This window comes from Sinocyclocheilus rhinocerous, unplaced genomic scaffold, assembly GCF_001515625.1.
Source record: "Sinocyclocheilus rhinocerous isolate Xijiao unplaced genomic scaffold, SAMN03320098_v1.1 scaffold2572, whole genome shotgun sequence".
In the NCBI taxonomy this organism is placed as follows: domain Eukaryota; kingdom Metazoa; phylum Chordata; class Actinopteri; order Cypriniformes; family Cyprinidae; genus Sinocyclocheilus; species Sinocyclocheilus rhinocerous.
Window position 1 is genome coordinate 97,495 of NW_015633224.1, and position 16,150 is coordinate 113,644.

The window sequence follows — 16,150 nt, forward strand, 5'->3', positions numbered from 1 at the left end:
TGACGACAGTAACAAAAACTGTTCCTAAATGCTTCGTTTTCATTTAGCTAAATATTATTTGTTGAAATATGAACTAAACGCCAAGACTCAAGAGAATATCTCATGACATCGACATACAAGTACATGTGTGTGATTCTTTATTCTCTGGATTCAAACGCTGGGAAACGGCATTGTCGTCCAACCGCTCTTCAAACGCATTTTGTCTTCCTCTAGCGGCAGAGGAACGCAACCACCTCTTTCTTTGTACAAGGTTAATTATTTAACTTGTTGCTCGGTACCATTTCTACCCGAAGGCAACCGTGTGTCAAGACGCGTGGTCAAGGTATGCCAAGCAGCTGTTGTCCTCTGTCATGGGTGATATTAGACAGCGCAATTGCTCTGTGAGTAATAATGACACAGATGTATCTGTTGTCCCTTATAGAGCGGACGACATCAGGGTGCTTTGTCATAAAGTTGACGATGGGGACGTTGGGGAGGAAATTGAGTTACAAACTCGATCAGAAGTGCCAGTGGACGCGGATGCTGACGCAGTTGGCCCGGCGTTTTACCGGGTTTGTTTGCCGGTTTGCTGTAAGAGAAACGACCTTGACCGCGATGAGGATGATGATGGTGAGGAGGAGGACACGTGATAATAGACAGCGCAATGGCTCTGTGAGTAATAATGACACAGATTTATCTGTTGTCCCTTATAGAGCGGACGACATCAGGGTGCTTTGTCATAAAGTTGACGATGGGGATGTTGGGGAGGAAATTGAGTTACAAACTCGATCAGAAGTGCCAGTGGACGCGGATGCTGACGCAGTTGGCCCGGCGTTTTACCGGGTTTGTTTGCCGGTTTGCTGTAAGAGAAACGACCTTGACCGCGATGAGGATGATGATGGTGAGGAGGAGGACACGGGGGCAAACGCAGTTCAAAAAGGTAAACTGAGCTTAACTGTTACACGATCGGAAGATATCATTTAGTAAAGACCTATGGATCCTGAATTTGATCTCCGATCGATCTATTTCTGTTGTTTCTATTTCTACACCTGTGTGTCCTCTATGACACTTTCAGTGTTACAGTTATGGAGAGCAGTTACGTTCACCATAGTAACCATGGGTAATGCACTTTAAATACTGCTGTTACTATAACTATTGATACTACTATAATAAATCTACGATAACTTGGTATTATAGCAATCTGACATAAATAAATAATGAAATAAATATTTAAAAAAATTTAAACCAAGAATTAGTTTTTAAACTGTTAAAACAAGGAAACCCCATATTAATTTACCATGACTTTAGAGTTTTAATAATAGCTGTAGTAGCTATGACAAACCCCTTATGCAATTTAACCATGGTTTTATTGTAGTAAAAGTGTAGTAACCATGTTTTTTTTGGTGTATTACTAAATTTGTCAGCGTACTACAAGTACCATGGTGTAGCAAAACCATGATTAATTTGTTGTTGTACCATGTTTTAGCTATAGAAACCATGTTTTTTTTCTTTGTAGTTAAACCTTGGTTGATTTTCATAAGGGATGACAGGGTGGCCATGGTAACTTTTAAGAGTTTATTCTGTTAAAGCTGACAAGAACAGTTACGTTGTATCAAACCTACATACCGTGGTTACCATCACTTCATCTTTAAAATTCCATCAATACTACTGTTATTACCTGTAGTAAATGTTGAATAAATGGCAGGGTTACCATGGGAACTTTTTCATAAAAGCTAACAAGAACAGTTACATTTTATCAAGCCCCTTACATACAGTAACCATGCTTTCCACTTTTAAGTACAACAGATAAACTACAATAAAGCTATGGTAACTTGGTATTAGAAACCTACCATTAATGATTTGACATGACTGCAGATTTGTATCAAACCTCTAACACACATTCAACCTGGTAACCCTTGTATCTTTTTTAAGAGTACCATTGATACTACAGTAAATCTGTGGTAACTTTGTATTAGCCATCAAAAATTAAACATAAGTAAATCAGATTTTACCAACACAACATATTTCTGATTGTTTTGAATGTGATCGCTTATCAATTTATAGCGATTTTACAGTAACTAAATATTAACTGTAGTAACTGTGGGATAAATGACAGTTATCATGGTAACTTCTTTTCATAAAAGCTGACAGAACAGTTACATTGTATCAAGCCCCTTACACACAGTTACCACCATTGTTTCCGCTTTTAAAATATACTGTGGTTACTTATAGCCACCTGTTAACCAAAAATAAAGTTTTTACAGTTATTATTTCTACCTTTCAATTCTTATAAATTAATATGAGATTTATTTGTGCGTTTTGATTACAGTGGTGGCTAATTTACCGCAATTGTGTGTACTGCAACACAATAAAGTACAACAGGTCCCGTCCACTTTTCAGTAGTCTTGGTTTTGGAAAGTCTAAAATGTAGTGCTGCCATCTTGTGTTGACATTTTGAGACTGCATAGGCCTATTTTGTAAATTATGCTTGGCGGGCCATACATAACGTAGACTATTAAAACAGCTGCGGGCCGCTTAAAATTCATCCACGGGCCGCATTTGGCCCGCGGGCCGTAGTTTGGACACCCCTGGTGTAGCAAAACCATGATTAATTTGTTGTTGTACCATGTTTTAGCTATAGAAACCATGTTTTTTTTCTTTGTAGTTAAACCTTGGTTGATTTTCATAAGGGATGACAGGGTGGCCATGGTAACTTTTAAGAGTTTATTCTGTTAAAGCTGACAAGAACAGTTACGTTGTATCAAACCTGTTACATACCGTGGTTACCATCACTTCATCTTTAAAATTCCATCAATACTACTGTTATTACCTGTAGTAAATGTGGAATAAATGGCAGGGTTACCATGGTAACTTTTTTATAAAAGCTAACAAGAACAGTTACATTTTATCAAGCCCCTTACATACAGTAACCATGCTTTCCACTTTTAAGTACAACAGATAAACTACAATAAAGCTATGGTAACTTGGTATTAGAAACCTACCATTAATGATTTGACATGACTGCAGATTTGTATCAAACCTCTAACACACATTCAACCTGGTAACCCTTGTATCTTTTTTAAGAGTACCATTGATACTACAGTAAATCTGTGGTAACTTTGTATTAGCCATCAAAAATTAAACATAAGTAAATCAGATTTTACCAACACAACATATTTCTGATTGTTTTGAATGTGATCGCTTATCAATTTATAGCGATTTTACAGTAACTAAATATTAACTGTAGTAACTGTGGGATAAATGACAGTTACCATGGTAACTTCTTTTCATAAAAGCTGACAGAACAGTTACATTGTATCAAGCCCCTTACACACAGTTACCACCATTGTTTCCGCTTTTAAAATATACTGTGGTTACTTATAGCCACCTGTTAACCAAAAATAAAGTTTTTACAGTTATTATTTCTACCTTTCAATTCTTATAAATTAATATGAGATTTATTTGTGCATTTTGATTACAGTGGTGGCTACAATAGAGGCGGTTTAGCCAATCACAGCACACTGGGCTAGCTAACCAATCAGAGCCCATCACCTATTTCTGAGGGCGGGGCTTCATAAAAACAGGAAAAGATCAGCGCGTTTCTCAGAGAAGGGACAGAGCTGTGTGGAATAAAGGTAAATTATGTCGAAAATAATGCATTTACAAGCATTAACACATGTTAGACTGCACCCCATAAACACAATCAAGCCTAGAAAAAAACCCAGTGAACCACCCCTTTAAGAAAATTGACCATGGTTTTATTATAGTAAAAGTGTAGTAACCATGGTTTTTTGACCATGTGTTGATGTTGATTACCATTGGTATAACCACAGTTTTACTACAAATACCTAAACTATGGTTAGTGTAGCAAAACCATGGTTAATTTGTGGTTACGATGGTTTATCAATAGTAACCATGGTTAATTTTCGTTAGAGTTGTGGAAAATGTCAATTTACCATGTAATTTGGTACAGTTTTATATAAAAAGCATTTAAAAAAAATCTAAAATGTCTCTTGAACTTGATGTAAATTCAAAATAATGAATTTTCCCACCATTGGAGCAATTTAAGCTTGAAGTACCTAAATGCAAAGGATATTGTTGTGAATTCTGCTGTCAGTAAAAAAAATTAAGGTTTGAAAGAACTTACAGAAATTCAAATTCCAGTTTTGCAATTCAGTAAATTTCTTTTCCTGTCATTCTAATTTTCCCTTCTGTGGTTGGTGGCCAAATTTAAATTCACACTCAGGAATTGAAAAGGAACAAGTTCTTCAAATCTGAATTTTGCTCAACCTTGGTCACAAGGATAATTTACTTGAATCGTCGGCATTTAGTGGCTTTTCTCAGCAAATATTTATTTATGCAGTCAAAACTAATAATTATTCAGCATACCGTCTGATTTATGTGTAATTGACTAACAGGTGTGATGTTAAGCTGTTTTGTTATATTCATCCACAGAAAAGAAACCAGCATGTCCAGGGCTGGGCCTTCTGTACACCTTGTTAGCATCCGTCTTCTTCTCTGCTGCCGCTCTTCTTGTGAAGAAAATTGAGGGGATGCACGCCATAGAAATCAGTGCAATTCGGTGCTTCTTCCAGATGCTGTTTGTCATGCCAGCCATGATATATTACAAGTATGAATCTATCATATGAGCATAAATTTATGATATATTACATGTACAGTGGGTACGGAAAGTATTCAGACCCCCTTAAATTTTTCACTCTTTGTTATATTGCAGCCATTTGCTAAAATCATTTAAGTTACCGCTCTTCTTGTGAAGAAAATTGAGGGGATGCACGCCATAGAAATCAGTGCAATTCGGTGCTTCTTCCAGATGCTGTTTGTCATGCCAGCCATGATATATTACAAGTATGAATCTATCATATGAGTATAAATTTATGATATATTACAATTAAGAATCTATAATAGAAGTTTGAATGTATAATGCAAGTACGAATCTGGTAAATTACAAGTAAGACTATTTAATACAAGTATGATAGTATAAAACAAATATAAATCTGATGTATTACAAGTAAGAATATATAATACAAGTATGAATTTAGAATACAAGTATGAATCTGATATATTACAAGTTTGAATGTGTAATACAAGTACAAATCTGTTATATTACAAGTAAGAATCTATAGTACAAGTATGAATGTATAATACAATGATGAATCTGATATATTACAAAAAGATATAATACAAGTATGATAGTATAAAACAAATATAAATCTAATGTATTAAAAAGTAAAAATATATAATACATATATTACAAGAATCTACAAGTATGAATCTGATGTTACAAGTTTGAATCTAAAATACATATATGAATCTGATATATTACAAAAATCTATATCTTAAATGATACAAGACTCTATATCTATCTTATATGATACAAGACTCTATAATACGAGTATGAATCTGATATATTAAGACTTTATAATACAAGTATGGATCTGATATCTTACAAGTAAGGCTTTATAATACAAGTATGAATCTGATACATTAAAAGAATCCATAAAACAAGTATAAATCTGATTCATTTTCAAGTAAGTATCAATCTATACTACTACTTTTGAATGTGTAATATATTCCAAGTATCAATCTCTTCACCCTGTAGTTGGATTCAATATTAATTTGACTCCACAATGTGGGAATAACCTACAACCTTTATTTTTTCAGTACTGGTTTTTTGGGACCTAGAGGTATGCGAATCTACCTGTTCTTCAGAGGGTTCCTGGGCTCCAACGCCATGATATTGTTGTATTATGCAGTTCTGCAGATGCCCCTAGCGGATGCCACAGTTATAATGTTCAGTAATCCAGTCTTCACATCCTTGCTGGCTTGGATTTTCCTCAAGGAGAGGTTCACCATATGGGACGTTGTTTTTACCATGTTTACGCTCACCGGCGTCATACTGATAGCCAGACCTCCCTTCCTCTTTGGTGGAAAGCTGTCTGGGATCGAAGGAGACTACACCAATCACATCAAAGGCACGGTGGCTGCCTTCACAGGGGCGATCGGAGCGGCTTGCACTATGGTCATTCTGAGAAAAATAGGGAAAAGTGTTCATTACTACCTCTCTGTGTGGTACTATGCAGTCCTGGGACTCATCGAGTGTGTCATTGTCTTGTTCATCTTGGACGAATGGACCATTCCATTCTGTGGCTGGGACAGGTGGACGCTCATGGCCATCGGGCTGCTCGGTGTTGCCGGCCAAACGTTCCTTACCAAAGCCCTGCAGATTGAGAAAGCAGGACCTGTTGCACTGATGAGGACGATGGATGTGGTCCTGGCGTTCATTCTGCAGTTCCTATTCCTCAACCGCAAACCGACATGGTGGAGTCTGGGAGGAGCGCTGTGTGTGATTAGCAGCACTAGTGGGGTGGCAATAAGGAAGTGGTATAACAGCACAAAAAATAAGAGCTGATTGCATATTATAGTGAGACGGAAAAAAAACATTTTATATGTTTGCTACAAATAATTGCTGCATTAGATACCAAAGAAGCTGTATTACTGTAATAATATACATCGAAAGTCTGAGATTTTTTCTTTGGTCTTTGATTTTAGGACCGTACTGTATGCAGTATGTACAGTATATGACAGTATTTTTAGCGGTTTTGTAGTTTCTTAAAGTCAATATTCTTTAGTGAAGACAACAGATATTTTTTAATCAAGATACTACTGTTGAGACAGTAGTACTGTTTTATCATATAGAGCAGGGGTGTCCAACCCTGGTCCTGGAGGGCTACCGTCCTGCAGATTTCAGTTCCAACCCTGCTCCAACACACCTGTCTGTAATTATCAAGCAGCCCTGAACCTAAAAATGAAAATTTGCTTAAGATTTACTCGGGCCATCCAAGATGTAGATGAGTTTTTCATAACAATCAATTTGGAGAAATTAAGCATTACATCACTAGCTCACCAATCATGGATCCTCTGCAGTGAATGGGTGCCGTTACAATAATCTACACGACTCCAGTCAATCAATGTCTTGTGAAGTAAAAAGCTGTGTGCTTATAAGAAACAAATCCATCATTAAGGCATTGTAACTTGAATCGACTGTAATTTTATCAGCTGTTTGGACTCTCATTCTGACGGCACCCATTCACTGCAGAGGATTCATTGGTGAGTTCAAGGGAGAAAATAAATGCCTTTACGATGTGATATGTGATTTGAAAAGGGAGAGAAAAAAAGTTCGGCAAAAGGAGGGATCGAACCCGGGTCAAGCACGTCAAAAAGCCAATGACAAGCGGTATCCATCTGCACCACTGGAGCTGATGTTTTACAACCACTTTTAACTAAATGTACTGGTTCTTCTTGTATACGTTGATTGACAGATGTCTCGTCCAGTCAGCCGTGAGTAATCCCAAACCAATGGGGCTGTCTCAAACTATACCTACGTCTTCCGGTTTGTCTGATTTGACGTTGTGTTTTCTGACTTGTTAATTTGTTTTCGGATTTGTCGTTGTGTTTTCTGACTTGTTAATTTGTTTTCGGATTTGTCGTTGTGTTTTCTGACTTGTTAATTTGTTTTCGGATTTGTCGTTGTGTTTTCTGACTTGTTAATTTGTTTTCGGATTTGTCGTTGTGTTTTCTGACTTGTTAATTTGTTTTCGGATTTGTCGTTGTGTTTTCTGACTTGTTATAATGTTTTCTGAATTGTTGTTATGTTTTCTGAATTGTTATTTTGTTTTTTAGACTTGCATTTGTGTTTGTAATTTGTTATTTTGTTTTCAGAATTGTGATTTGCTTTGCACTTCTCGGCCACCGTACAATACCTTTAAAATCTAAAGTTTAGATTCTTGCCAATTATGTTAAAAGCATATATTGCCCCACACCATGTTGTTCATTATAATATATATTTTACATGTTCATTTTGTTCATTTTCATAATCATCATTGTAGATCGGTACACTGAAAAAATTGATGCATAAAAAAATTTACTCAGAAATTGCTATTAAATTTCAAAAATAATTAAACACACTGCAATAAAAGTGAATTTAAAAAGATGAAAATAGTATTTACTTGTAAAATGTACTCCAATAATATTGTTTTTTATTTACAGTTTCGAAAAATAATTTTGTATGAAGGAATTTTGACATTTTCTAATGTTTATTATAAGTACATTTGTGTGGTTATAGCTCAGTATATTAAGTAATAGATTTAAATGTGATGATGTCAACATTTTTTGTCAACAGCTTAATCTTAATCTGTAATTATTTGAGAACATCTATTAGAATGTATCAGAATATTGTTTATATTTTGTCTAATTATTTGCTTTATTCGAATTATATATAGTTGGTTTGAATTTTGTCCAACCCTGATGTTTGTTACATGTCAAGCATTCATTAAAAAAGCAGTCCAAACTATCAGTGAAGTAAAAAGAAATAATAAAAATAAAATCACATTCTGCCACATGGAAACTGCAAGTCAGAGAAATTATATAGTGGATGATACATCATAACATTTGCGCAAAAGATCATAACGGATGTTACAGATATAAACAAATAATTAGAACGTGGATAAACAAACATGTTTATTGTTTAAATTTGATTACATAAAAGTGCTTAGTCACTCTTTAGTGAGCATTTTCAAAACGGTTTTGTCAGCATCCATTTATTTTTCTAGTCGTCAGTTGAAGTTACTATCCAGTAGAGGGCGGCAGTGTAACACAGATCACGAGGAGACAATGACAGGTTTAGATCAACACCATCTTTAATTGTTGAGACTTCAGTTCATGGAAACCTTCACTTGCAGGTGTTTAGATAGAAAGACCAAACAAAAAGCCCACAGAGTGACAGATTTTGAAGTTCCACCAGAATAGCAAACACTTTTGTATAACCTGTGACAGTCTTATTTTAATACGATTGCATGAAGCCTTGTTTAATAGTCTCATCCTAAAATATGATCAAAAACCTGAGCTAAAAACACAATTATGTCTGCATAGTTGTGCAACAAGCGCTAGTCGTGCAAACATGAGTGATCAGAAATTATTGCATGAAAGCCAAAACCGGAATCATAAAAGCACATAAAAGACTGTCATAGTGAACTGCAACAAACAAAGGCTTACTTGTGTGGTTTTCTAAATGAACTGCAACTGGAAAGCAACAGTTCCACATGCTGTAGGATTACATGTGACAGACTGACTGGGAGTGGAAGAATTGCGCATTCTTTTTGGATGGCATAAGAGTTCCCTCCTTGTGGACTAAGAATCGGAAAAATCATTGCTATTCTGCCAAGAATACAAACACATAGTTAAAGTAAATATGCATTGGCATATTTCTATATGATCATTTGCCTAATAACCCATTTTATATTCCCTTGGGTTATTTTCTTTAAAGATTGAGTAGTGTATGGTGGGAGGAGCTGGATACAAACCCCTCTGTTTGGACTGTATTAGGTGTGGATTACCACTGCATGCATAAACAAAGCATAACAAACATGAAGAAAAAAGAATAAACTAGCACAATACAAAATCATGAACATGCGTTTACTACATGAAAACATCTGGCTTCATTCTGTGATCTTATTCATTCAATAAAGCAATGGTATAATTAATCTAGTTTGGGACAACAGGAAATCAAACAATGTTATCAATTCGGCAAAAGGAAATAACCTTCAGATGTAGCCAAAACCAGTTACTCTCCATGCAGCATTCCTACGAGTGCAATGGTACTTCACTAATTGTAGTTTACCGTGCTTTAATAATACAATAAGCTCAGTGAAGCCGTGGTTTACAGTGGATTAAACCACGGCTTCACGGGGCTTATTGCTTTTATAAAACGGTTATTCCATAGATGTAGCAAGGTTTCACAAAATAAAACAAAGCAAATAAAATGTAATGATATTAATAAAAACATTATTCTTCCGCCAAACAATGTAGTTCCTCAGAAACCGTTGTGGTTGCAACAAAGTGGTTGCCGAGCAACACACAGACATAATTGTGTAATTCACAACAGCTTCGAACGCAGCTCAGCCAATCAGAATCAAGGACCGGAACTATCCGTTTTATAAAGAACGGTATACCATGGTACTATAAAAGTAAATAAATATATAAATAAAAATACCATTTAATACTATTTCAATTGTCAAACAATGTGGTATTAATATGATATTGTGTCGCATATGGCTTAGTATTGAGTAATTTACAAATTAGACAGTCGTTTTGTCTGTTTTTGCTCCACAAATGAAAATAATTCTATTTGGAATAGATACACACAATAGAGGCGTTATTTCAAAACTAAGTGTTTTAAATGAATTGATTGAATGATTCAATGACTCACTGATAAATACAATCACTTGTCGCCACCTGCTGGTGTATTTTGTCTGTTTTTGCTCCACCAATGAAAATAGTCCCAGAAGTCAAAACAGGATCAACTGTTTTACATAGATCATGATCATAAATACAATCACTTGTTGCCACCTACTGGCATAATATCAGAATATTAGAACTCTTGGAAAACAGCTTGGCCAATCGCATTTGAGGATGAAATAAAGTACAGTGTAAATATTAATATTTTAAGTGATATCTAATATACATGACTACCATATCATGTAGTAATTTGGATGTTTTTGCTCCACCAGTGAAAATAGTCCCAAAAGCTGAAAGAGTATCAATGGTTATGGTTATCAATGGTTATCAATGGTCTCCAAACAAAATAATAGCGTGACTGAATGAATCAGCGTTTTGAATGAATTGATTGATTGAATGAATGATTCAGTGACTCACTTATACAGTCTCTGGCATAATGTTGTAACCTGCAGAAAGGATCACTTACAATCCCTATCACATATCAGAACTCTTGGAACACTGCTTAGCTAATCAAATTTGAGGATGAATCTATGTGCTGAGTAAATATTCATATTTTATGTGATATCTGATACACACGACTGTCATATTATTAATTAGTATTTTGTCCGTTTTTGCTCCACCAATAAAAAATAGTCCCAAAAGTCGAAACAGGATCAACCACTGCACTTCTATGAACAAAATAGTTGCGGCATTACATTGATCAATTGATTAAATGATTCAGTGACTCATTCATAAATACAGTCGTTTGTCGCCACCTACTGGCTGAGAGTTGTAACCTGCAAGTATCAATAACAGTCAGTCCCCACCAATCAGAACTCTTGGAAAACAGCTCGGCCAATGGAATTCGAGGAGGGAACTGCTGTGTAATTTGTTATATTTCTATTTTATATGATATAAGAAGCATGACTAACATATCAGGTACCGTGTAGTATTTAGCTGGAACTCCAAGGTATTTCAATTTATACCTTGGTTGTACCATCTAAAAACAGTATTACCATGGTAGGTCCCTCTGTAACTTCTGAAAGTGAAATATTTGGTATTTATGAAGACATGCAAGCATGTGTCTGTGACAGTAATGAAGTGTGTCAGTCTCTTGAGCGGTACAGAGAGTTAAAGTCCTCCTCAGACATTCCTATGCAGTGACACCTCTGCAACAGTTATTGTGCTGGCTCCGCTGCAGTGTCTGCTACTGCTGACCGAATGACTGACTGAGTTTCCCGCCTCCACCAACTTAAACGCAACTTTGTTTTACTACGGTTGCTGCGGGACTCTGCAAACATAACAGTCAATTTCTGAAACCAGGATGAAGTTTCACTCAGTTTCGCGTGAGGCGGTTTTCTGGTGTGACTTGCTGCAACGGTGAGTTGTTTCTCATGTCCTTGGCACGTGTTTATGTTACGTTTGTAGTGTTGAATCTTGTGTTTATCTGAATTGACTACAGTTGAGCGTCAAAACGACGTGTTAGTTGATAAATTGCGTTGTCGGATTACAACAGTCGGAAATGAATGAAAGAAATAGGCTACAGTGTCTTGCTACTCGCGTGTATTCATTCACCTCAGTTGTTTTTATTTCGTGTATATACTGTGGTATAATATTTACATTATAGATGGTACTATCATGATATATAATAATAATACCATTGTATTGCTATAGTTTGTAACTTTTTTGCTAGTAAAATCTTCTCAGTGTTTAGGCAGGTGTTAAAGGTTTGACTGTGACAGAGCGGATGCTTCTATTAAAGACATGTGGTGATGTTTTTGAATCGTGTGTGGCATCACGATGATGATCAGTTTTTTAAATTGCATGTATGTGAGGAAATATTTCAGCAAAAGGCACGTTCTCCCAAAAGCACAGTGAGACATTTTTCTGTCCCCCCCTTTTCTGCCTCTACAGGCTCCCCCAAGTCTAGTTTGGTGAAGTCAGCTTCTAATGGAAATCCTATGTTGCTCTAGTAAAGTGCTGTGACTGAGCTGACCAGCTCTGTAACCTGATCTTGCACGAGTGATCCTGGGGTTTGGGCTCTTTAGGCTGTAACTCATACAATCCATTTTCATTTACCAGCCTGGAAAATGTGAATAGATGGAAAACTCGTCTGCTTCACTTCACATGCCACATTGTTTTTATGAGAACTCGGTGGAGAAAGACTTTGAGGCGAGTAGTACTCGGTTACTGTTCTGGGATCAGAAGGGAACTTTTGCTTGGCTGTAAACAAGCCTGTAATCATAGACCTTTGATCAGTTATGACAATACTCAGTATATGACACAATTCTAAGAATCTGATTTTTTTTTGCATAAAATGCTATGGGTGTGAGTAATCAGAACAGACCGTTTCATGTGTTGTGAAACTGAATCTAGGTTGACACACCTGAGCTTCGTGTTGCTGAACAAGAATGTCTGTCAGAAGACATTACACACCCACAAATGATCAAGATCATTAGACTGTACATTTATTATATCAAACACTTGTTGATTTAGTGTCAACAAGTGTCTTTCCAAGTGTTTAGACATGCCTGTAGTGATCTGTGGATTTCTTTGATTTATTTATTTATTTAATTTTTTTTTTTTTTTTTACAAATTGTCAGCTTGAATCTGGGTCTGTATTAGCTTGTATCAGCTTGTGTCTGTTTTGCCGCTGCTTGTTTAGGGCTTATATAATTTTTATTAGTGTGTCATCTTTTCATTGAGGCCTCAAGGAAAGCAGTCAAAGACTTATTTTAGCATTATTTACATACTATTATAGTATTTATTCATATTTTGAATTAGCTTATATGTTTTTTAATGTTTATATTTTAATTTAAAGTTTAGTCATTTTTAATATTTCTACTTGGCTTTCATTTATTTAAATTATTTTTATTTTATTTATTTTATGTTATTCTTAGTCATTTTGGTGCATTAACTTGTACTTATTTCAGATGTCTGCAAGGCCACATTTCTAATTTAAATTTTACAGTTTTTAAGTTCAATTTGTACATCTAATAGGCTATTTATTTTTTATTTTAGCTTCATTTCATTTTATGAAAACAGTTTTTAAAGTTTTGGTTCTAGATAAAGGCTAGAATAGCCTACACTACATGACTTCAGCCCAAATGATTGCCCCGATTTACAGTCTGGATGAGTCAGTGCTAGTTGCCAAAATTCACAGTAGCCCCTCACTGCAGAACACAAGATCCAGGGGGCGTGGTTGGATCCACATCTAGGGGGTGGAGACGGGTAGGTTTAGGTATACGTAAGATGGGAGGACGTTGGATCTGGATCCAACCACACCCCCTGGATCTTGTGTTCTGCAGTGAGGACCATCTCAAAATTCATGGCCAGTCTACAGATTTTTGGAAGTCAGAGTTGACCGATTTCACATAAAATTATATCCTGTATGATGGATCAGATTTTTTTAGCTTCAGATTATGAATTCGTTTAGACATTGATATCAACTATGTTTTGAGCCAATTTTAGAATACATACCTATGTTGTCATGCATCTCCTATTAACGAGGCACATGCTCTGTGTGAGTTTGTTTGTGTTCAGAATGACTTGGAAGTCTGGTAGTGTGTGATCCTCAGTTTATAGTGTACAATGCCCAGTTTTTCTCTGTAACCATTCACAAAGTCGCCAAATGTATGATGCCTAATGTTTTAAAATATGAACAGATTTCAAAACATTAGGTGTCATACACTTGCCGACTTTGTAAACTTGCCTTTGTACACTTGCCGACTTTGTTCCAGCCTTAACTGCAGTAACATTGGTCAGTCAGAGATCAACAACAATTGACCTAGTTCCATTTATGTTGGCTGTTAGCTTAGATTGCCTTAATCTGAATTGATTCTGCATGTATGTTGTCGTTGATGGCATTGTTTTGATGAACTGTTCCAAGTCTGGATGAGGCTTTGCTCCAGTAGCTGCCTGTTGCACGGGAACAGAATCAAGCTAGCACAGATAATTAGCTTGTGCTGGCTTCAGAAAAGAAGGGGAGAAGGAGGGGGTGCGGAGGTGGATTTGGGGAGGTGGGAATTCCCGTAATTTCCAAGCGTTACAATGGCCTCATGCCTCAACAGACACTCATCCCTACCCTCCTTTCTGGAGGCACGATATGCTGCCTCTTTATTGCTACAGTTCATAGTTTAGATAAGTAAGAGGTGTCTTTGACAAGTTCAGGTATTTAGGGCACAAATGCATGTAACACCCATTGCAGGCAGGCTGACATAATCAGATACGTCGGTCGTTGGCACATGACCATGACATCAATAAGGATAACAGGAAATGACCATGACAGATTGGATGCAATTCTCATAATGTAACATATACAAATAAAGGCTTGCAGTACTTCTAGGCTTTAACAATTTTTAGAAGAACTATAATTAGTTGTGTTTGCTAAGAGAAGCATCACTATGACCGTTACGTATTAAACCCCTTTTTGACCAGTATGCAACCTGAACACCCATCAGCCGCTTAACAACTGGCCAGAATGTGAAATAAAAAAAACAATATTTTTTTCCATCACTTCATAGTCAGGCTACCTCATGAAGTCATGTGAATATATGACAGTTTGTCATAGAGACAAGGGTGTGTCTGGTTTATCTGTTATGTGAACTCATTCCACAGCAGGCAGGAATGCATATGTTATGTGCTTTAGTAATGTTGGAGAATGTATTCTGGGTGCAGATAAAGACAAAACATGTTAAGTGGCTTCTGATACAATAGCAGTACTCATCTTCTGTCCCAAACACAGGTATTGTTTAACTTATTCCAAATCAGACGATAGTTCTGAATGGAAAACAAAAGAAAGGGATAACATTATTCACACATATAATTTCTTTCGGCTAAAGCTATGAAAATTAGAGCTGTACAATTCTGGATAAATTGAGAATCAGGATTCTCCCACGATTCTGAACTAAACAAAATAATGAATGACAAAATATGAATTGCTGCAGTCTATTTAAAAGTGTTAAATTAAAGGTTAGTTTACCCCAAAATGAAAATTATGTCATTAATTATTCACCCTCATGTCGTTCCAAACCCGTAAGACTTTCGTTCATCTTCGGAACACAAATTAAGATATTTTTGATGAAATCTGTGAGCTCTGGCCCTCCCATAGACCGCAACGCAGCTGTAATGTTCCCAGGTACAGAAACATAGAAAGGACATCGGTAAAACAGTCCATGTGACATCAGTGGCTCAACTTCAATTTTGTGAAGCTACGAGAATACTTTTTTGTGCTCATAGAAAAGAAAAAAACACAATTTATTCAACAGTTCTTCTCCCCGAGTTACCCTCTTCCGCCATTTTGGGGAGTACGCAATTTCAGTTGCTTGCTGTCTATGCAGGGTCAGAGAGCTTTCAGATTTCATCAAAAATATCTTAATTTGTGTTCCGAAGATTAACAAAGGTCTTACGGGTTTGAAACGACATAAGGGTGAGTGATTTTTGGGTGAACTAACCATTTAATTTGAATTATTAAACATTTTAATATATATATAAATATTTACACGATGCAATCGATCGACACAAACGTTATTTGAAGCGCCAGTTACTTTCAAAAGATGACTTGCTCTATTTTGATACCATAGACATCAATGTTTATATCCGAACTATAAACTTTTATCCCAGTATTTCTGTGAAAATATGAATGACTGTAAGACAGAAATAATACTGTGTAGTTGAAAAGACTGTTTATGAAGCTGTTTCTTACTTAAACACGGTAACTGTCTGCTCTCTTTGTCAGCGGCAGCGCGAACGCTGATTCGAATGTTCCAGTATGATTTTTTCAAAGGTTTAATAGACACAGGTGAATCGTTGCCAGAAATTGTTGCCAGAAATTAGATCATGTGGGTGTTTGAATCGAGATTGCGATCTTTTAACAATT

The 16,150-nt window shown here is 36.1% G+C and overlaps 2 protein-coding genes across 2 annotated transcripts in view; both read left to right on the forward strand.

Annotated features, from left to right (window-relative positions):
- Positions 1 to 594: 594 nt before the first annotated feature.
- Positions 595 to 6,749, forward strand: LOC107743964 (solute carrier family 35 member G1). Its single transcript, XM_016557427.1, has 3 exons — positions 595 to 919; positions 4,435 to 4,609; positions 5,662 to 6,749. Exons 1-3 carry the CDS (start codon positions 595 to 597, stop codon positions 6,407 to 6,409), a joined length of 1,248 nt encoding a protein of 415 aa, XP_016412913.1. The 3' UTR covers positions 6,410 to 6,749.
- Positions 6,750 to 11,436: 4,687 nt separating this feature from the next.
- Positions 11,437 to 16,150, forward strand: part of plce1 (phospholipase C, epsilon 1) — an 87,954-nt gene continuing 83,240 nt past the window's right edge. Inside the window, exon 1 of the mRNA XM_016557418.1 lies at positions 11,437 to 11,652. The gene's annotated coding sequence lies outside the window, so the exon portion shown is untranslated. The remainder of the gene's footprint in view (positions 11,653 to 16,150) is intronic.